The following is a 20,646-nucleotide window of genomic DNA, read 5'->3' on the forward strand; positions in this document are numbered from 1 at the left end:
TTCGAATTTTATAAACTACAACAAATATAACTGCGTATGTATGTATACTAGTTTTAGTTTAATTTGTTCATAAGTTATAATATGTAATCCGTATAAGTCAAATTTAAACTTAAATGTTTGTGGAGTGATATGTCCCGTATTAACTTATATTGTTATTTTTTTAAAAAATAAATTTTATCTGTAGAGGAAATCCCCTCGTGGGATGAAAATCCAACAATATCATTTTTAAGGTCAAAAAACTAAATATTGTTGATGGGGGTTAGTAGTTGGCGAAAGCTTAATTAAAAATTACATAGTCAAAATATGACTCATATATAGTACTTCTGAACGTAGGGACTACGTGATTAAACTTATCATCCGAGTGGTTAATGATCCATGTATATATACATTATAATAAATATGTATTTCACGTAAATTTTCACAGAAAATTCTCAAGAAAAAACGTAGATAGCTCCATGCATCGAAATGAAGAACAAATTTGATAAGGATATTTTAGTTATATGATTATACAAAAATCAACACAGAAGGGTCCATAGCTCAGTGGTAGAGCAATTGACTGCAGATCAATAGGTCACCGGTTCGAACCCGGTTGGGCCCTTTCTATTTTTATTTTATTATTTTATTTTATTATTTTATTTTCAAGTTCTTTTTTAAGTTCTTGTTTTTTATTTTCAAGCTCTTGTTTTTTATTTTCAAGTTCTTTTTTTAGTTCTTGTTTTTTTATTGTTCTTTTTTTTATTGTTTTCAAGTTCTTTTATTTTAGTTTTTTTTATCTTTTCACGTACGAACTGCAATTAGGCATTGGCAATTATTTTCTTTATCTATTTCATGTAAACTGCAATCAGAATCCTCTATTGCAGATTTTATCTGTTCATGTTAACTACAATCAGGTACGGTATTGGCAATTTTTTTTTCTTAACCTATCCATCATGTAAACTGCAATCAGAATCCTCTATTTTAAATTTTATCTTTTCATGTTAACTACAATCAGGTATTGGCCTTTCTTTTTCCCCCTTATCTATCCATCGTATAAACTGCAGTCAAAATCCTCTATTGCAAAGCTCTTCCAATGAAACCTCAACACTACTATATATGTTACATTTATCTACCCATGATATGTGAACTCCAATAATCAGAATATGCTATATTTTTTTAGTGTAATAAATCAGAATATGCTCTATTGCAAAGCTCTTCTGTTAAATCTCAAAACCTTAATTCCGTACGGACCAAACGGACGAACTGTCCTTCCTGTTGAGAGGATCGCCAGACTTTGGTTGAGTTGGATGGGACACGTGACTATTTAGATTCATGGTATTAGAATGTATTTCATCGGATCAAATTATTTTATGTTTTATTACACTAAAGTAATATTATATTTTTATGGTGCTTGACATCAAATCACCCAATCAGTGTAGATAAGGTGAACTATACTGAGCTTAGTACACTCCGTCGAAAAAAAAATCTAGGAGGAGGGTTACTAGGTTGGCTTTTTTTAAAAAAAAATACGGATAGAGTAGTCGCTTGTATTTAATTTCTATGTGATGAAATACCACGTAGTATCATATGGTTGTGTTTAGTTTACGCTAAAATTGAAAGTTTAGTTGAAATTGAAACGATGTGATGAAAAAGTTGTAAGTTTGAAGAAAAACTTTGAAACTAAACACGGCCTATATGCATGTGTTTGGTGGTCAAGCGTGTGTGTCTGCTACGTGAGATTATATCTCTAATTTATTCGACACACCTACAAGATCCAAACGTATGGCCATGCTAATCTCTCAGTTACAAATAAATTACTTCATTTAAGCTTTATATCAAATACTTGCATATTTAACCTTCAAATTTTTTAGTATATATTGATCGGTACGGACTACAATGGACCCTCTAGCATATTTAATTTCACTAACGCTTATTTAGCTAAATGTACCGCGTTTACCTTATTTATAACGTAAATAAGTAAATCATTTCGTTGAAGGGTCCATAGCTCAGTGGTAGAGCAATTGACTGCAGATCAATAGGTCCCCGGTTGGGCCCTTTTTCTTTTTGTTTTAAATTACATCGCACAGTTTAAATTTTTAAATTTGCATTGCTTTGTCGGTTAGGAATTAATTTTTTAAAAAAATCACCCGAATTTTTAATACCATCTATCAACGGATTCATCATGCAGAATTTAAAATTGCTTTGCCTGTTCGGAATTAAATCTAAAACTGCGTTGCGGAATTTAAGTTCTCCTTGTTTTAGAGAAGTGGGCAGAATTTAAATGAATTTAAGTTCTCCTTGTTTTAGAGAAGTGGGCAGAATTTAAATCTAAAACTGCGTTGCGTTGCGGAATTTTTTTTTCTCGTTCTATCAACGGATTTCATGGGCTTGGCATATGCGATACTCGTACATGTTCCCTTGGTACATTTGATACTTCTGGTTTATGTAAGTTCTTTTTCCCCCTAATTAATCGCATCGTTTTAAAGTACACGCTCATGTAGCCATTGCAAATACTACTTCCTCCGTTTCACAATGTAAAACTCATTTCCTCCGTTTCACAATGTAAAACTCATTTAGATGTTGATGAATCTAAATATAGGTATGTGTTTAGATTCATTAACATCTATATGTATGTAGGTAATGCTAGAAAGTCTTATATTGTGAAACGGAGGAAGTAATATAAAAGGTTTAGTACGATGAGTCTCTGAGATGCACATGTGCAGGACCTTCCAGCAAAAAATTCTCAACCATCTCAGGTGCATAATAACAACAGTGGTATCTCATTTAGTCATTACATGTCGGCAAGTTATCTGAATCTGAATAACAGTGCTACCTCAATTTGAAGTCGATTCCTTCACGCTCTCGAAAAACAAGAATCCGATGAATTGATGCTACAAATAATTATGACTCGACACGACAAAAAGAATAAGAACGAACAGTGTTACAAGAAAGCAGCAGATCCATCGAATTCATACCCCTTCCTTCCCATGGAGAATTTCAGCAGGTGTTAGAAAGTGGAAGCACGCAATATCGCTACCCGACGATTATTTGCAAATTGCAAGCTAGTTACAGCCGATCTCTGCATTCAGGACATCACCCACCGATGAACCCAAGCTGGCGAAGGATGAAGGCCAGGATCAGCATGACGATAGCAAGGACCAATCCTTTCCTGCCTAACAGCCAGTTCTTGGTTTTCTTCGCAGCTTCTACTCCTTGCTGTGCTCGGTCCATCCATTTCATCTGGATGCAGAACAAACATTAACGATTCATCGGATTCTAGTTTGACATTGGGTAGGTAAACTAAAATCATGACTTGGATTTAGGCCGAAGATGAACAAACATAAAATCTACCCTGTAGAACTAGCTCATCCCTTAAAACTATTGCAGAGTTGTGGTTAATGTGCGGTCTAAGGAAAACATCGCAGCACATGTAGCCCGCTGTATGAGGTGCACAGCACATGTAGCCCGCTGTATGAGTTGCACGTGTGCACCAGGAGAGAGCGATGAATACTAGCTAAGAAGAGCTAGAAACATTTGATGGATGTGGGGTGTTAGATTAGTTTTCTCACCATTCTATCCAAAGCCTCAGGAGATAATGAAGACAAGGCTTCTTGAGCTTTGGCAGCATCCTCCTTCGTCATTTTCATTCCAAACTGCTCACTCATGCTTGACATCATCTCTGGACTGATGTTCTTCATCATGGATGCGTACATCTGTTGATTTAGAAAAAGACTGTTAAAATCCAAAGCCTACCATTTTTTGCTAGGTAACAAGTTCATTCAAAATTTCCTTCTGTTCAAAGATTCTATACCTTCCGCATCGCAGGGTCTTTCATAGCATTTCTCATGGTTTCCTGCATATCAGCTGTAGAAGGTGCACCAGGGGATGATGATTCACCCATCCTTTGGTTGCTTAATATTTCATGAGGATTTTCCATGACATTTTGAAAAGATGAAGGTTGGCTGTTATCCACTGATCTCTGGGAAGTACTACTTGTTGTGGCTCTTGATGAAGATTGAAGCTTATTCTCTGGTCTCAAGGGGGAAGCACTAGGTCCACCCATATTAGAAGCAAAATTCAGCATATTTTGTAATTCATCAGGAGACATATTCCCAATCATGTCAGATGCCATCTTAAACATCTCAGGAGACATTTCTGGCATATTAGGTCCCAAATTTGGAGGACTGGAGCTTGTTCCGTGCAACGAAGAAGCAGCTTCAAACATTTTCTGAAGTTCTTCTGGTTTCATTGTGCCAATCATATCGCTGGCAGTTTTTACTAGTTCAGGTGACATTCCCTGCATTCCCAGCTTCGATAAGCCATTAGCATCTATGCTTGAAGACCCTGAAGGTCTAGAGTTCCCTTCTTCAGGAGGTTGTGAAACAGTGTATCCAGGGGATGAACTTCTTTGACTGCTTGATGGCTCAGAAGCATCATCTACAACTTCTTCAATGACCACACCTTCCAAGCAGTAAAATTTTAAAAAATTGAGTTGCTTGAGCCAAACTTCAGTGATAAGGTCAGGATACAACTAATGCAGAAAGGGATGCTGTTGTACTTTCCCGCTAAATGCTTACTATAGTATGCCACAATCAAGCCTGACTTTGATTTAATTTCTTTCCTCTATTCAGCATCTGAGAGCAAAATAGTACTTTCCTCTACTAAGACCAATTTATACAAAAGAAAAAAGTAACATACATCATCATGAAAAGAATCATCTAAACACAGAGATTCCATACACTAATGTTCTAAAAAACCAGGCAATGGAAATTCCAGTAAAAATTTGTTTCTCATGAGAAGAAATATCCAGGAAAATACCTTTTGGATGCTTCGCTCCTTTCCCTTCCACTGCAAGTTTTTCTTCCGCGTCTCTATATCATGAAAGGAAATCAGAAGCAGAAAATTGACAAGTACATATTAATGACATTTGAATAACGTTAGCAAAATTATATATTCTGGGGGACTGTCGTGAAATGCATATGAAACTGCAATCCATCAGTACAGCAGTGATAATAAAAAAATTGCATATATTGTTTAACAAGGGCCATAGAATTGTTCATGTGGGGATCTCGGAAAATGCATATTAAACTGTAATTAGGGGTGGTAAAGGGCCCAACCATTTATTAGCCAATAAATTTGAGGGCTAGGTCTAAAATGCGGTGGGCCGAACTTATATTCTTTTTTACCTAAAATGCGGTGGGTCTACTGCCAACTTGTAGGGTTGTGAAAGGACCCATGGGCCTTGACCCATTAACATGACTGTAATTCAAGAAGCCTATAATTGAAAACCGTACCTCAGAACTGCAGCAATAGTTTCATCATCTGGGGAAAGTTCATGTGCTTTACTCAAGTCACCCACCGCCGCCTGAAAGCATTTGTACAATCAACCATAGTCGGGAAAAAGAACAAAAGGGATTGGCATGTCAAAAGAAAAGGGTCAAGCAAATCTTACTTCCAGGTTTCCTAGCTCTTTGTATGCCTGGCCTCTCCGGTAGTATGCTTTGACATTGCTTGAATCATAAGTTAGAACCTGTAAGTACATTTGATAGCTGAATCAGCTTGATGTGAAAGAAGAGCTAATGTGCTTGGTGGAACTCAACGAAAGCAAACTAACAACAATACACCATAACTAGAAAAGCCCAACTCAAAGAGAGTATAAAGTTCCATTTCATCAGCTCAGAAATAGCCAAAGGTGGCAGTCAGAAACAACAAAATATTTTTGTTTATAAGATTATGGTTGAATGATATAATAACTCATTTACAGCAATTACATGTTGAAAAGTTAGTCTTCTTGACCTAAAATATTTTTTATTTCAAGGTTGCTAGACCAGTATACACATACGGCATATTTAGATTTAGTACCTCAAATAACAAATAAAACTAACAGGAAGATTGTGTTGCCTTTTAGTAATAAAACAACAATACATTCACAACAGGCATACCTCTGAGCCTTCATTTATGCATTCCTCAAAATTCCGTGTTTTCAGGTAACAAGCCATTAAATTAAGGGTGCACACCAACTGCAGAGAATGCGCTGATTGCGATGGTATGCTCTTTAAGTTATCCTTGGCCTGGTCAGGAAAGGAATGCATTGATTTAACATACATCACATTCAAATTTACTTACAAAATGAAGGTTTGACGTTCAAAACATACAAGCTTGTACTTGGCAGCAGCTTCACTATACTGCTCACACCTATGAAGTTCATTTCCCTGAAATTAAAAAAAAATGAAACAAATAAGGTGATATTATGGGAATTACAAATATCAATATTACATAAATAGTTTAAAACTTGGAAGTTTGCAAGTTCAAAATAGTTAAACAATTAAAGAGGTGCAGAGTTTTCTTAAACAAGATAATATTGGTAAAGGTGCATAGGTTCAGTAAACATTTGTCACAAAACAGTACGTGTATCTGGCTCAGCCTGACTAATGCATCAGTAGATGTAGTTCTTTGGTAAAAGGAAAAAAGGAGGCTCATCAAATGCCCTTTAGTGTTCACGTCAGCATGAAGTTCATATGTATATTTTCCAGCATTCCACTAGTTAACTCAGGGTGATCCAAACCTGTAATGGTATGAACCTCATAGCATATACAGCATTCGCCAATTTTTTTGTGAATTTAAATTTTATTACTCATTTGTCCTTGCCAAAAAGTGTAACATGAAGCTCTATTCTAGTTCTAGATTGAAAAAATGAAAAAAAAAAAAGTTCAAGAAACGCACCGTTCAGTAGTTCGAAAAACGTGCGCGCGGAAAATGAGGGGAGTGAGGTGGGAAACATGGGTACCGAACTCAGCCTTACTATAACCGAATTCCAACAGAATATGATAGTAAAAAGTGAAGTTGGACTGCTATACATACCTGCTGCTTCAACATCTTGGCACCAGATATCACATATGACATCTGTTGCTCTGCTTGAACCTTCATAGCAGCAACCTCCTCGGGATTAGCATTGGCAAGCTTTTCGGCCATATCAAGCATTTCATCTGGTCTTGTTTGATTCATCTGCTGTGCAGCTCGTCTGAAGTCATCAGCTCTCATATTCTTCATGCTCTCAGATGCTAACTTTACCAGGTTAGGATTTGACAGAAGCTGCAACAATCCGAATCATAACAAGGAAAATGTCAATCTCATGTCATGCATGGCTCCTCAGAAAATAACCAGCAATGTCAAGCAACAAGAAGATCAATACGAAAGGCCTCTAGTTCAATACAAGCACCAAAAGCAGGCTTGTGGTACGAAATATGCCATGATCACCATTTGGCATGGTTGTGCTTGTATGGGATAACGCTGACAAAGTCTAAACGGATGTAAGGACATGCGAAAACACCAGCAGTTGAAGCAAAAGTCATAAACTAATGTGTAAAATACCCAGCAACAACGCTCCTATTGCTTATAGTTTATACAATCACGCAGTTGTTGATAGCAACAGAAAGAAAAACATTCGCAGATTGTCATCACCAATCAATTAACTGACCAAATCAAACCCAACCTGGAACCCACAACTCACTGTCTAATTGACTTGAAAACTTGAAGACTAGAAGAGTAAACACCATTTTCTTTATTATATGTATAATTGCATCACTATTTTGACTTAAAAGGAGTAATAATACTATCAACTACTAAGAACAATTTAACCCTGTGATCTCATCATGGCACGATCCTGATTTCGCCTCGATGCAAACTCAACCAAACTGAACTCCACATCTGTACGTGCGTTTGTGACACGATTTTGCTTTGGCCCTAAACGCGATCCCGGCCGAACTTGAACTTGGCACACGATCCTGATTCGACGCAAACGCGAAACCGGACCGAATTAAACGCGATTACCTCCCGATCTAAACGAACGACACCAAAACCTAATCCAGATCGCCATCTCCAACGAAACGATCGATCTCGATGGGCGCGGATCTGACCTGCTGCTGCATCCTGGCGAGGTCAGCGGGGGACATCTTGCTCATCTGCTCCTGCGCCAGCCGCATCATCTCCGGATCCATCATGCCGCCGCCGAGCCGAGCAGCCGCGGCGCCCCGATCCGCCTCCGCCTCCGCCTCCGCGGCAACAGCGAGCAAGCTCACTCCTCCCTACCTCCCTCTCCGGATCGATCGAAGCAGCGAGCTCGCCGCCTCGCTCGTCGCGGATTCGGGGATTTTTTTTTCCTCGTGCTTCGCTCGCTCGCGTCGCGGAGGTGTTGGGAATTGGGGTTTGTGCTCTTCTTTTCCTCTGCGAGCTTCCCTTTCGGTATATTTTTTTGTTTATTATTTTTATTCTGGTTTGAGTAAAAAAAAATACGGTTAAAGTTTTATTAACTGACTACTAGTACTACGGAGAAAAAGTGAAAACGCAGCATGTGAGATGGGCCTTTTGATGGGCCACCATGGTGAGATGGCACGCGCGCACGTGGGCTGCCGATAAAGGGGAAGGAGATCAAGAGGGTTGGACCCACCGACATGTAGCTCTATATATCTTTATACTACTTAAAAAATTTGTAGTGGTGGTAGTGAGTCCTGAACGATCGAATGGTTAACATTCATTGGAGGATCCTCTCACAGGCATCAGCGGATGAGATTTTCTCCCACGATCCACCCGTCGCACCACTTCTCATCTCCCTGATCCGCATCGCGCTCCCTCTCTCTTCGATCCGTAATTTCGCATCGCACTCCCAGCCCCCCATCCTTCCTCCTCGGCGCGCCGCCTCCTCACCCCACCGACGCGCCGCCTTCCCATCCCGCCCAACCCGTGCCTTCTTCTCCGGTTGTCCTCCCTCCGTATTGTGCCGTCCCTCGCTCCGCCCCCTCCCTCTCCATCACGCCACCGCCCCCCTCCATAAACCATAACCTCTCTCAAATCCCGATCATCTGCGCAGCCGTCGTTATCGTCGGACCGAGCTCTTCGATCATCATCCTCCGTTGCCGCTGTTGCATCGGACCCATCGGAATGGTGGATAGGAATGCGGACCTCAGTATGGTTGAGGGGTAGGACGAGATGATGGCGGTGGTTGCAGGCGCGCCCACCAGCACGCTCGCTGGAGTGTGGAGAGGCGCGCGCCCGCTGCTGCGAGTCACCGGCGATGTCGTCGGCATCATCGTCAGCTAGCTCTGCATATTAAAAACATAATATGAGTTGTCAAGTAAAGTTAGTGCAATGTAATAAGATGTTTTTAATTTACCTATGAGAATCACTACTAGTATTTCCTCTTGCATCAATTTAGTGGAAGATATCAAAAAACAACAGAAGATATTCAAAAAGGAACTATTTGGATGGAAATATGCATATATTGATGGATTATCAATACCTAGAAGCTAATGGTAAATACAATTTATTTTTCTCGATAGCCTAGCAACATAATTTCATTAGGATAAAACCTTTATTCGTACCTAATATATTTCCCTCTTGCTAAGATTTAGCTCAGGGTACTCTTCATTCAATGGCCTAGCCAGATCCATGCTGCATGTTAATTATGACATGGGTTGTGCTGGTTCTTGGTGGAGAAGATCGTTAAGTATCTCCTGGCATGCATGCCACTGCCATCAACATTCTTTCTTGATGGCTGTGAGCATGTCATATTTTATCTGGTGTTATCCCGGCTGATGAGCATCCCATTCGGTTTTTTTTTTCTTTGTTTACATTGGTTAAGCTTGATGCATTTTTCATATTTGCTTCCATGGATCAGTTTGGTCAGGTAGTCTTGTTGCAATGCAGAGTTTTAGATATGAACGGTTCATATACTTCATATTATAGTTGTACACAGTGGTTTGTTCTAATCATTCCCATCTGATTCTTGGGAGTAGCCAAATCAGTACATGGTCAGATATTAGGAAGGAAGAGCAGTATAATATCTATGTGCAGTTTAGTTCTAATTTACCGGCTATTCTCACACGTTGGCTTTTTATTGACTGAGATATCATTTTTCTTCTGTTTTCACTGCAGTCCAAATGTGCTGGTCAATTCATAATCGATCATCAGGCCTGGAATTTGTCTCAAGGTATATACATGGAATAGTGTTCCAATATGAGTAGTGACTAAAGCAGATTAATTTGAATTGTGAACTCTTTTACCAAGTGAACAGAGACTCTGATTATTTCAAATAATCAGGTAAGTACTAAAATCCTATTGATCACTATAAAATTACAATCTCATTTGATGTTGCCTTTTTCCTGGTGATCATAGGAGTGACCCTTTTTTTCATGCTTCAAAGGTATATGGTTTTTGTATAAAATTCCATTTCTCAGTATAGAAGTTAAAACTCTCATTTTTGTCTGAACTAATAAACTATTGTTCTTCTCCAAGATTTGTTCACTAAGTTGCAATTGATAGCACATTTTTACATTTTCTTGGCGCGTCCATTTGTGCCTCCACAGTTGCCTCATATGCTACCACTGACATTTCTTATTATTCATTCCTATTTCTTAGAGAATTGTATTTATCTATGCAAAATTGCAACTCGATGTACTGAGGATTCTATAAGCTTTTAAAGATTACCGTGAACACATAGTGTACTGTCCAGAGAATTACTCAGATTCATTTATGTCTTTAATGGATTGGATTCCAAGTAAATTCAGTGGTAATCCTTTAAGATGATTTTCAGTTTTGTATATATATATATATATATATATATATATATATATATATATATATATATATATATATATATAGTCTGTTTAAGGCATATAACTTGAAATTTAGCATGTACCAGAAGATTATTATCAGTAGACCCCAAAAAGGTCACACTCCAATTTTGATTTATCAAGTGCATGACCCTTGATAAATTTACTCATGTGTGTGATGTCCGTGACTGCTTCCGAAGCACCAACCAATTTTGTTTTGAGGAAAACATCAACTAACTATGTATCACCTAAGAGGGTAATATTCAGAACTTGTGATCTTAGAAAATGAAACCATATTCTTCTATGCCAATGCCTAATGGTTAGAGAAAATTCTTTTCAAGTATACCTGATAGTCTGATACATTAACCATATTCCTTTGTTTAGAGAGGAACATTAGCCACATTCTATCCTCTTCATTTGCCAGTCATAACAGGCGAGATGCTTTAATGCATACATTTTTTGCCGTTGCAACGCACGGGTACCCAACTAGTTTTGTTTTAGTTTTATTTTGTCACCTCAACGTCACATGGAATAAGGACCAAATTAAACTAGTCATATCATCTAAAACCGCCGTTCAAACTGTCTTCATACCTCGTTTAAATTGGTTTCATTGAGACGAGGAATATATTGCACTGGTTTTACGATTGAGTGACGCGATTCAAACTCCACCCTTAGGTTGAGTTCGTTTGCAGGGGTTCTCAACCTTCCCTCCCTCGTTTTCTCGCGTGCATGTGTTTCCAAACTGTTAAAGGTATACTTTTTTACAAAATTTATATATGAAAGTTTCTTTAAAAAAATTATATTAACTCATCTTTTAAGTTTTTTAACCTAATAGTTCCTCCGTTTCATATTGTAAGACTTTCTAGCATTGTCCACATTCATATAGATGTTAATGAAACGGAAGGAGTACTTAATTAATTGTATGCTAATCCATTGCTTCGTTTTCCGTGCATGAGATTTAATAGTTTCCACACCAAAGGACACACCCTTAGAGCATCCTAAAATTTAACTCCTAAAAATCTTGGATTGGGACCATCCCATAGGAAATTGGGCCCAAAAATCACCTCATACTTAAAGAGTGCCCCTAATTTTGATTTCCAATAACTTTAAACTATGCCACATCATCTCAAGTAAATCTTGCTTCAACTGTTTATGTCTTTCCATTTTTCTGATAAGAGAGAGATCGGCGCTGGGCGCTGCCAACCAATGGCGCACTAGCAGCCCAGCTAAGCTGTGCAGCAGGGTGATCTTTCGAGTTCTTGGCAGCTGCAGCAGTGGACGGCGAGGGTGTCGGCAAGTTTGCAAGGCACGTCGAGGGGGCAGGTAGGGCATGGCCATCTCACGGCAGGGCACGGCAAGGGGAAGAAAAGGCATGAGCGGCAAAAACCTCCCGCGATTTCATCAATTGGGAGTGTGTGGAGATGCCCAAAATTGGTTCAAATAGAGTATGGTTCTGGGTGTGGGTAAATATTGGGATCAGCTTTAGGCATCTCTTGGAGACATGATTTTAGGACTCTATCGTTCCACTTATTGGCATAATAAGTAAAACGATATATTTGCAACTTAAAACTTTTATATACGTTTTCTTAGCGATCTAGAAGCGAAGCAAAGGCTGAAAAATAAACTACGGTGAAAAACACTAAAATCAACTTTAAATTTAAGGTTAAAAATTTAAATTTTGACTTATATAAGCATAAGTATAAGGCAAAAGATGAGGCTTTCAAACTAGATTCCTAAAATTTATCTTTTGGACCTAGAGTCCCAATTTACTTAAATTCATTCAATCTCCCCGTCTTCTCGGCCGCCGACTCCCGTCTCCTCGCCCGCCGCCTGAGCCGATCTCCATCGTGCGAGCAGCGTCGCCGGTGTCCCCTTGCTGCTTCCGCCGTTCTTCTGGTGAGCATCCATCCATTACCGACAATCTTTTTTTGTCGAATTTATGTTAAACCCTAGCGTTTCTTCCTGATCTGGGATCTTTTTTCTTTGCCCTTAACCTCAGTAAATCCAGCCTACCCTGAGATTTGATTTGAACATGACGAGAAAACCAGAGGAATCCTTGGATTGCGCAGCTGAGAACAGACAAGGGAGAAGATCAGGCCTCCAACTTAACGATCTTCCCATAGTACGTGATCGTGCTGTCAAACTGAAATCAAGTTACATATATATACATATACTCCTTGTGCTTCAGCATGATGCTGAATAATTGTGTAGTTTGATGCTTTGCATTCTCTGACTCCAAATTATGATGCAGGATGTTTTGGGCTTGATCATATCGCGGCTGCCAATTGGAGATGCTATAAGGACTGGACTTATATCAAGGCAATGGAAGGATCTTTGGCGTGATCATACTATGCTAACATTCAGTCGCGCCACATTTCCTAGTTGCAGAATGCTTAACCAGCAAAATTTCATAAGGAGAGTTGATTCAATCCTGCAGCAACATAGTGGTGTAGGCGTTGAGCGCATGGAGATCAAGTTCTTATTGCGCAATGCGCGGCGGGACATAGATAGATGGGTGAAATTTGCCGTCGCATCCAAGACGAAAGAACTCATTCTTGATCTATCAGATCTTACTAGGTTCTTCATGTTGCCAGTTATGGTATTTCACCCATATCTAGACAGAGAAGGATTTTATGAGTTTCCTTGTCAGCTTCTTGATGCCAACAATGGTGGATCTCATTTGCAGTGTCTGCAGCTTACCTCTATGTATCTGAAACCGGCTGCTGATTTCACTGGATTTCTGAACCTTAAAAGGCTTAACCTGATAGGTGTAAATATCACAGATGAAGGGGTTCAGAATTTGCTGTGCAGTCCCAATGTCCTGGAGTTCCTTGAGATCTCCTTCTGCAGAATGCTCATAAAGATTCATGCACCTCATTTTCTGAACCGGCTGAAGCATCTGCAAGTGGATTGTTGCCCTGTACTTGAGAAGATAGAGATGAACTGTGATCTGGCAACACTTGATTTCACTGGTTCATCAATGACACCTTTGATTTTTGCTACAACTTCCAGCCTGACAAATGTGCGTTTAAAAACGATGCCTTTTTGTACTGGTCTTGACTATATTGTCACAGGATTCATCAGTAATTTGCCGGTTGTTCGAATGCTCGAATTTCATGTTGTTGAATATAAGGTTTGTGATATGACCACTTAGTTTGTTTCTGTAGCAGTTCATTTTTTTTTCATGCATATAAATTATTGTCAACTTTCTCATTAGCTTTTTTTTTTTTGTTCTGATGCACGCCAGAAAGCTATTTCTCCTCAGAGGCTTCCCAAATTAATTTATCTTCGACATTTGAAGTTGGAAACGATTGTTTTTGGATATGGCAGGAAGACTGATATCCTTGACTATGCATATCTTTTAGAAATTGCTCCTTTTATGGAAAAACTGGAACTACATGTAAGTTTTTCACTTCCAACTGACAAATAAAAGTATATACTCATGAATTAGTTTTATCCAAATTTTGGTTCTGTTTGCTTGGCCGATTGATTAAATGCGATGTGATGTCTATTGTGCAGTAGTAGTAATTTGTGTTTTTGAACTTAATTAAAACACAAAACCTGATCCTGCATTGTGCCCGAACACACGTCATACTTTGCTATATTGAAGTATAACAGCTAAAATGAAATGAATTTTTCATTCTTAATTAAAACAATTGGGTGCACATCTTATAGACTTCCTCCATTTTCAATAAATGTCGTCATTGATCACTTCCTCCATTTAAGCTATTCATGTCTAATGTTCACCTTATTTAAAAAAATATGTAAATATCATTTGTTTTGTTAATTTATTTAAATTTTTGCATATTTGTATTAATTTTTTTAATAAGGCAAATGGGTAGACGTAATGCCTACTGTCAACGACATCATTTATTAGAAAAATAGATGGAGTATTTTGTTTTTCATTCCAGGGGCACTCACTAATATTCTGGTTTTCTCATATTTATAGATGTGGATAGACGCTCCTCACAAACCATACAGTGAAGAGGATGGTGATCTAAGAAGCCTTCCATTACACCATCACAATCATCTCAAACAGGTTCAGATCACTGGATTTTTCGGTCAGAAAGATCAGGTAGAGCTGGCACTTCATATCCTTTGCAGCTCAACCGTGCTCAAGAACATGGTGATAAATCCAGAAATTGCAATAGTGCCTCACGATGCTTATCGACCGCCAAAAAGAGGGGCACACAATTTTGTGGATGGTCGTGACGCCGCTATGGAGTTTGTTTGCAAAGCTGACCATCGAAACGTCGTCGAAGTTGTGTGAGCATCATATAAGATGGAGTCGATTAAAAAATATATATATGTATTTAAATTTTGAGTAAATTTCACAGAACTACATGTTTTATGGTTCAAGTTGCAGAAAACCACAAACATTTTGACACTTGGCACTTAAGTACATATATTTTGGTAGTTTAGTTTCACAAAACCACACTATCGATGAATGGATTCATCCGTGAGACGACGTGGTCGTTCCATCTAGGATGAGGACGTGGCATCCTATTAATTTCGTGCGATGGCTGGTAATAGGATGGCATGTCCTTGTCCTAGATGAAACAGTCACGTCATCTCGCGGGTGAATCCATTCATTGATAGTGTGGTTTTGTGAAACTACACTACCAAAATATATGTACTTAAGTGCCAAGTGTCAAAGTGTGTGTGGTTTTCTGCAACTTGGACTACAAAACGTGTAGTTTTGTGAAATTTACTCTTAAATTTTTGGTGAAAAGAAAAGGTTTGTTCTCTTTGAAACAAAAAGGTTTAATTCTGCATGAAATAGGGAAAAAAATGTGTGTTCTCTTGAATTGGACATGGCCATTGTCTAAACAGATACTTGGAGATTGACAGGTGATGTCACATGTTCGCCTTGGGTGTATCAGTTGGACCAGAGACATGGAGGATTAGGGCCTCAATTTTTTTTTCATATTTTAATCAATTCTAATGTGTATCTTAATAAGTTCTAATGCATTCCAACATGTTTAAAAACCTCTCATTCTATTTTAAAAGAGTTTTGCACTTTTGCTCTTCCCCCTTTACCCATTTTTCTAGAACGGACTAATTTTCTTCAGCTCCTTGATGGTAATCATAACCAACTCATAGGACTATGGCTCATGCTAATGATGTGAACATATACAGGCATTAATGAGTAGGCATTTGATATGGCAATTGCCTGAACATATAATTTTTTTTTTGCAGTTGACATCACTTGTTCATGTAATTATGCAGCATAAAATTGGAGGTTGGGCCATAGTACATCGAGGATGATACACTTGACAAGTATAAGAATTAAGTAATAAAACAGCTACACTCTTGAGAAATATACTAAAACAACCATTTCATTCATTTTACTGTTTATGTTACAACCTACGAATTCTTACAACATTTCAATACTAGCAACAATACAACTCTCCAATGCAAAGGAATCTCGTCCAACTCTCCAATCCGAAGTTCCAAGCGTGTCAAAGCTTCACCGTCTCAGCAGAGCATCCCACAAGGGTTTCCAGAACGGAAAAGGAGGACATGAAAGTATGAAACAACACACACGCTATTCTTGTGAGTTGTGCCTATTTAAAAAAGGAAAAAAAAAACACCTATACGGTTGGAGGGTCCATGGATGTTGAACTCTTTGAAGAAACCCAAGTACGTGGCTTTCTTCTGTGTCCGGCTGATGGAACCCAAAAAGTTAGTTTGTATCTTCACAGAGTGTTGATAAAGGAGTAACACCAACGTTTGTCTTTGATCTTCTGCTTTCTTGAATTCAGTCTTCGTCCTTTACTAAATAGCACTCCATTCTACATTCAGGGGTAGTTATTCCTGCAAAAATAAAGAGAGAGAGAGAGAGTAAATGATAACCATATTAATATAGCACTCCATTCTACATTCAGGGGTAGTTATTCCTGCAAAAATAAAGAGAGAGAGAGAGAGTAAATGATAACCATATTAATTTTCTTGCAGGGATAACCATATTATTATTATGTATCAAAGTGTAATATCCACCAATGCACTAGATCAAAAGGCAATCACTATTTAGTAAACTAAAGGAGTTATAATTAAGCTAACACAACAAACTATCAAAGCCTTTTTCCTATGTTCAGTTCGATTCATATTTGAACCATAAGCTCTCACTTCAAGGTAGTGAAGGTATAGCAGAAAATGTTAATGGACATGAACAATAACAGAATGTTTGCTTCTTCCACCTCACAGTAAGCTTATTCATCGAAAATAAACCCATAAACAAGCAACTCAAAATCTTAGGGAATAATAAAATGTGAATGAAATGCTAAGGTTTTTTTTTTCTCGAAAACGCAAGAGAATGAAATGCTAAGTTGGGATTTGGGAAGGAAGTAGCAGAAACAATCAAGATAGCATCATAATTATCAGGAACTTGACAAAGATCTTGAGTCCTGAGTATTTCTCCTGACTACTTCAAATGAAATATGCTCTGACAGCCCACGATTTTATACTGATCTGTTACTGTATGGTGCCACTAACCTACTACCTCCGTTTCACAATGTAAATCATTCTAGCATTTCCCACATTCATATTGATGTTAATGAATCTAGATAGATATATATATGTCTAGATCCATTAACATCAATATAAATGTGGGAAATGCTAGAATAACTTACATTGTGAAACGGAGGGAGTATATCCTACCACTAGTAGCAATGAGCATACGAAGAGCTTCAGCAATTCAAAATATAGGTCCTCTAATTAGTCTAATTCATGCTAATACGTGGATCCCAAAGTTTAGGGCCTTCCGGCTGTTCACTTTATCAACTGAAAAGAAAATGCAAGATTTGAGCAGTTACCATTAACCAAGCTTCAATGCTTCCCTTAGACCAAAACTTAGCTGGCCTTGCCCCTTTTTCCCTAGTGGATTATTCCCTTTCTGCATCATTGTTACAAATTCATTGTAGTCGATCCGGCCATCCTGCAGAGACGAAACAAGAGAGAAGCAGACATTTGATGTGATTCTTAGTCTTCTAGGCTTTCAGATCTCATAATGAATGAAATGTCCACTTACATTGTCCTGATCAATATCTTTGATGATATCCTCCAGATGTGCATCTCCTATGCCAAATTCCTCACAGGCTTTTTGTAGCTCATCTTGAGTAATGTAACCACTGCTGTCTTTATCAAAGTATGAAAACGCTGCAAAAAGATTATCTTCTCTCTCAACTTTGTTCAGATGCATAGTTGCAGCAATGAACTCCCCATAATCTATTGAACCACTATTATCAATATCAGCCTGCAAGTCGAAGAACATATGCATTCATTATATCTTGGCCCAAAAATATATCATATATTACAGCTAACGTGCCTCACAGCAATACTTTCTTAGAACATAAAAGGTCCATTCTCACGTACTGTTAAACTTATCAGAACCACAAAATTTGGATGAGATACAATAGATTTACAAATAACCACTACCAACGTCAGAAAATCTTTGCAAGCTGCTAAAAAAGGATGTCAAATACACATATTTTAACAACTATCGTCAAGTTTGGTATTTGAATACACTAGCTTAACAGAGTGTTTCAAGATAGTGGACTCAGAAACAAAAAACAAAGGTTTGTTTTAGCATATATTGAACTGGAAATAGAAGGGGCATAGTCATGTTAGAAAATTCACCGCTTCCATTAGGGTTGTAATTTCCGAATCCTTCAAATTAGCACCAACTCTCCGCAAGCCAGTTTTTAGTTCCTCCAATGTGATCTGACCACTATTATCAGTGTCCAACATTTTGAACATTTCTCTCAATCCCGCAATTTCATCTTCCGATAAATTTTCAGCAATGACCTACAGATGCCACACAGAAGTGCATCAGTATGGAACGTAACTTGTACTTTGGTAGAAAATCAAGCAAAAATATACTCAATATTCACCCTAAGGGCCATCTTCTTTAGCTTGTTCATTGCTGAAAATTGCTTCAATCTAGTTAAGACAGCAGAATCAAGAGGTTTATCAGGAGCAACTCCATCAACACAAACCCAAGGATGACCTGCCAACATAAAGATGGGTCACTAGAGAAGGCTCTGACATGATGCTCTGCAATGTGATATTTATGCTTACATAGAGCTTCATGTGCAGTCAATCTCTTTCTGGGATCACGGTTTAACATTTTCCTCACCAAATCCTTTGCACTGTCTGAGATAGCAGGCCAGGGATCAGATGAAAAATCAAGATCTCCTTTCAAAACTTGTTCAAATATCCCTTGTTCAGATTCTGTGCAAGCAGGCCAGCATCCAAAAGAACAAAAAACAGAGGAAAACTGTCAGCATCAAGCAGAAGCATGGGTTTGAAAAGGCAGCATAAAGGGTAGACATATCCCACCATCCCAAAATGGAGGAACTCCACTAAGCAAGATATAAATGATTACACCAGCACTCCATACATCCACCTCGCGGCCATAATGCTTCATCAGAACCTCAGGTGCAACATAGTAAGGACTTCCAACAACATCCGAATAATTTTCGCCTGTAAAGTCAATCTTAATGCATTAGAGTTTGGAAAAGATGCACAATCAGTAGTATTTCAGTGTTCTAAAAGAAGGGGACAGCAGTGTATTAGAGTTCATATTACAGTACTAGTTAAGTACATTAAGGCTCTGTCACATCAATGCATTAATTGACAACCAAAATGCAAAGGAAAGATGGAATGACATCCCATTCCCTTGGCATTTTAAGCAACATGAATTTCAGGATCACCGCAAGTACAGCATGCATTCAATTAAGAAGCATATATCATAGTGAATGGATATGAAAGTTATGTGCACAAGAGTTTGATTGCAGATTTTGGCAATTTGTGATAAAAAAAATCAGTCTCTTTCTTTGTAATCCAGGAAATAAAAAAAACAGTTTCACAATACTACTGGGACCAAAAAAGGGTTTAACAGATAGTCAAATACACATCTATCTGAAAAACAAACGTATCCATTGCAACATATGTGCAGTTATGCAAGAAGTCCATCTAGTTGTAACTAGAACCCAATCGAGAAATCAAAGCTATAGGGGGTCGCAATGCACCACCATTACCTCGCTAAGCTTGCAAAATCAACTTAACTAGCATTGCCTATGGTGGGGGTAAAATCCGCAATTGCCAACAAAATCTTGCATCTTACAAGACAACACCAGCAGCAAGGATCGAGACCGGACCTGGCTTGAAGAAAATGGAAAGCCCAAAATCGATCGTCTTGAGTGGCGAGTCCTCCTTATGGTTGACAAACAAGAAGTTCTCCGGCTTGAGGTCTCTGTGCATCACCCCGAGCGAATGGCACGCCTCGACGACACCGATGATCACCCGCGCCAGCTGCGCGGCCGCCTTCTCGGAGTAGTGCCCGCGCTGCACGATCCTATCAAACAGCTCCCCGCCAGCGCAGAGCTCCATGACGAGGTGCACGGCGACGGCGTCCTCGTACGCGCCGACGATGGAGACCACGCTCGGGTGGCCGGCGAGGTGGTGCATGATCTGGATCTCCCGGCGCACGTCCTCCACGTCCTCCTCGCTGACCAGCTTCCGCTTGGCGATGGACTTGCAGGCGAGCACCTTCCCCGTGGCCTTCTCCACGCACTGGTACGTGGTCCCGAACTGCCCCTGCCCGAGCTTCTTCCCCAGGGTGTAGAGGTCCTTGAGCCGCTCGGAGTCGCGCTTGAGGACGGAGTCGGCGAGGAGCCCCGCGCTCTGGACGCGCCTCACCTTGGGCTTATTCCCGCCCTTGTTGGGGGTGGAGGAGGAGAGGTCGGAGTTGGCGATGGTGACGCGCTCGGGCGCCGTGGACGAGGTGACGGAGGAGTGGCTCGACTCCCGAGGCGGGCAATCCGGCGGCTGCGACGGCTCGGCGCGGCCACCGGGGCGCCAGAGCACGGCGAGGGAGACGGAGTGGAAGAAGCCGTGGCGGTCCGCCGCGGAGCTGGGGCCGACGCAGGTGTTCCCCATCCCGCCGGCGAAGTGGGGGGGAGCGGCGGCCGCCGTAACCCTAGGCAGCCGGCGACGGCGGCGGCGGCATAGGCGGCGGCGGCGGCGGCGGCGAGGGTTGGTGGATTTGGATCGGAGGAGG

The 20,646-nt window shown here is 39.6% G+C and overlaps 3 protein-coding genes and 1 non-coding gene across 5 annotated transcripts; 2 read left to right on the top strand and 2 right to left on the bottom strand.

The window, feature by feature from the left end:
- Nucleotides 1-526: 526 nt before the first annotated feature.
- Nucleotides 527-598, top strand: TRNAC-GCA (transfer RNA cysteine (anticodon GCA)). The gene has a single exon. It is a non-coding gene; the product is annotated as a tRNA-Cys (tRNA).
- Nucleotides 599-2,694: 2,096 nt separating this feature from the next.
- Nucleotides 2,695-8,218, bottom strand: LOC127779738 (outer envelope protein 61). The gene is made up of 10 exons (XM_052306629.1): nucleotides 7,893-8,218; nucleotides 6,838-7,068; nucleotides 6,132-6,188; nucleotides 5,919-6,047; nucleotides 5,429-5,506; nucleotides 5,271-5,341; nucleotides 4,795-4,847; nucleotides 3,788-4,437; nucleotides 3,546-3,689; nucleotides 2,695-3,216 (listed from the first exon to the last, which is right to left on the bottom strand). The coding sequence occupies exons 1-10, from the start codon at nucleotides 7,974-7,976 to the stop codon at nucleotides 3,070-3,072; spliced, it is 1,644 nt and encodes a 547-aa protein (XP_052162589.1). The 5' UTR covers nucleotides 7,977-8,218; the 3' UTR covers nucleotides 2,695-3,069.
- A 4,168-nt stretch (nucleotides 8,219-12,386) lies between these two features.
- Nucleotides 12,387-15,439, top strand: LOC127779409 (F-box/FBD/LRR-repeat protein At1g13570-like). Its single transcript, XM_052306175.1, has 5 exons — nucleotides 12,387-12,479; nucleotides 12,583-12,705; nucleotides 12,835-13,716; nucleotides 13,831-13,983; nucleotides 14,533-15,439. Exons 2-5 carry the CDS (start codon nucleotides 12,616-12,618, stop codon nucleotides 14,851-14,853), a joined length of 1,446 nt encoding a protein of 481 aa, XP_052162135.1. The 5' UTR covers nucleotides 12,387-12,479; nucleotides 12,583-12,615; the 3' UTR covers nucleotides 14,854-15,439.
- A 465-nt stretch (nucleotides 15,440-15,904) lies between these two features.
- LOC127779408 (calcium-dependent protein kinase 17) lies at nucleotides 15,905-20,646 on the bottom strand. 2 transcript variants are annotated; one of them, XM_052306173.1, is made up of 8 exons: nucleotides 19,745-20,646; nucleotides 18,924-19,067; nucleotides 18,663-18,815; nucleotides 18,476-18,591; nucleotides 18,222-18,389; nucleotides 17,614-17,838; nucleotides 17,399-17,520; nucleotides 15,905-16,400 (listed from the first exon to the last, which is right to left on the bottom strand). In XM_052306173.1, the coding sequence occupies exons 1-7, from the start codon at nucleotides 20,523-20,525 to the stop codon at nucleotides 17,401-17,403; spliced, it is 1,707 nt and encodes a 568-aa protein (XP_052162133.1). In that variant the 5' UTR covers nucleotides 20,526-20,646; the 3' UTR covers nucleotides 15,905-16,400; nucleotides 17,399-17,400. The 2 variants fall into 2 exon arrangements, with proteins under 2 accessions (XP_052162133.1, XP_052162134.1); XM_052306174.1 differs by having other exon boundaries at nucleotides 15,905-16,483.

This window comes from Oryza glaberrima, chromosome 7 (genome assembly GCF_000147395.1).
Source record: "Oryza glaberrima chromosome 7, OglaRS2, whole genome shotgun sequence".
NCBI lineage: Eukaryota > Viridiplantae > Streptophyta > Magnoliopsida > Poales > Poaceae > Oryza > Oryza glaberrima.

Bases quoted from the DNA above. Each gene is read 5' to 3' on its own strand.
- LOC127779409 (XM_052306175.1), top strand. From the start codon at position 12,616: ATGACGAGAAAACCAGAGGAATCCTTGGATTGCGCAGCTGAGAACAGA. The intron at 13,717-13,830 runs GTTTGTGATATG...GATGCACGCCAG, and splicing joins TTCATGTTGTTGAATATAAG to AAAGCTATTTCTCCTCAGAG. The intron at 13,984-14,532 runs GTAAGTTTTTCA...TCATATTTATAG, and splicing joins TGGAAAAACTGGAACTACAT to ATGTGGATAGACGCTCCTCA.
- LOC127779738 (XM_052306629.1), bottom strand. From the start codon at position 7,976: ATGATGGATCCGGAGATGATGCGGCTGGCGCAGGAGCAGATGAGCAAG. The intron at 7,069-7,892 runs GTCAGATCCGCG...GGATTGTTGCAG, and splicing joins TCGCCAGGATGCAGCAGCAG to CTTCTGTCAAATCCTAACCT. The intron at 3,690-3,787 runs GTATAGAATCTT...CTAAATCAACAG, and splicing joins AAGACCCTGCGATGCGGAAG to ATGTACGCATCCATGATGAA.
- LOC127779408 (XM_052306173.1), bottom strand. From the start codon at position 20,525: ATGGGGAACACCTGCGTCGGCCCCAGCTCCGCGGCGGACCGCCACGGC. The intron at 18,816-18,923 runs GTGGGATATGTC...CTGCTTGCACAG, and splicing joins AGTTCCTCCATTTTGGGATG to AATCTGAACAAGGGATATTT. The intron at 18,390-18,475 runs GTGAATATTGAG...TGGCATCTGTAG, and splicing joins TAAAGAAGATGGCCCTTAGG to GTCATTGCTGAAAATTTATC.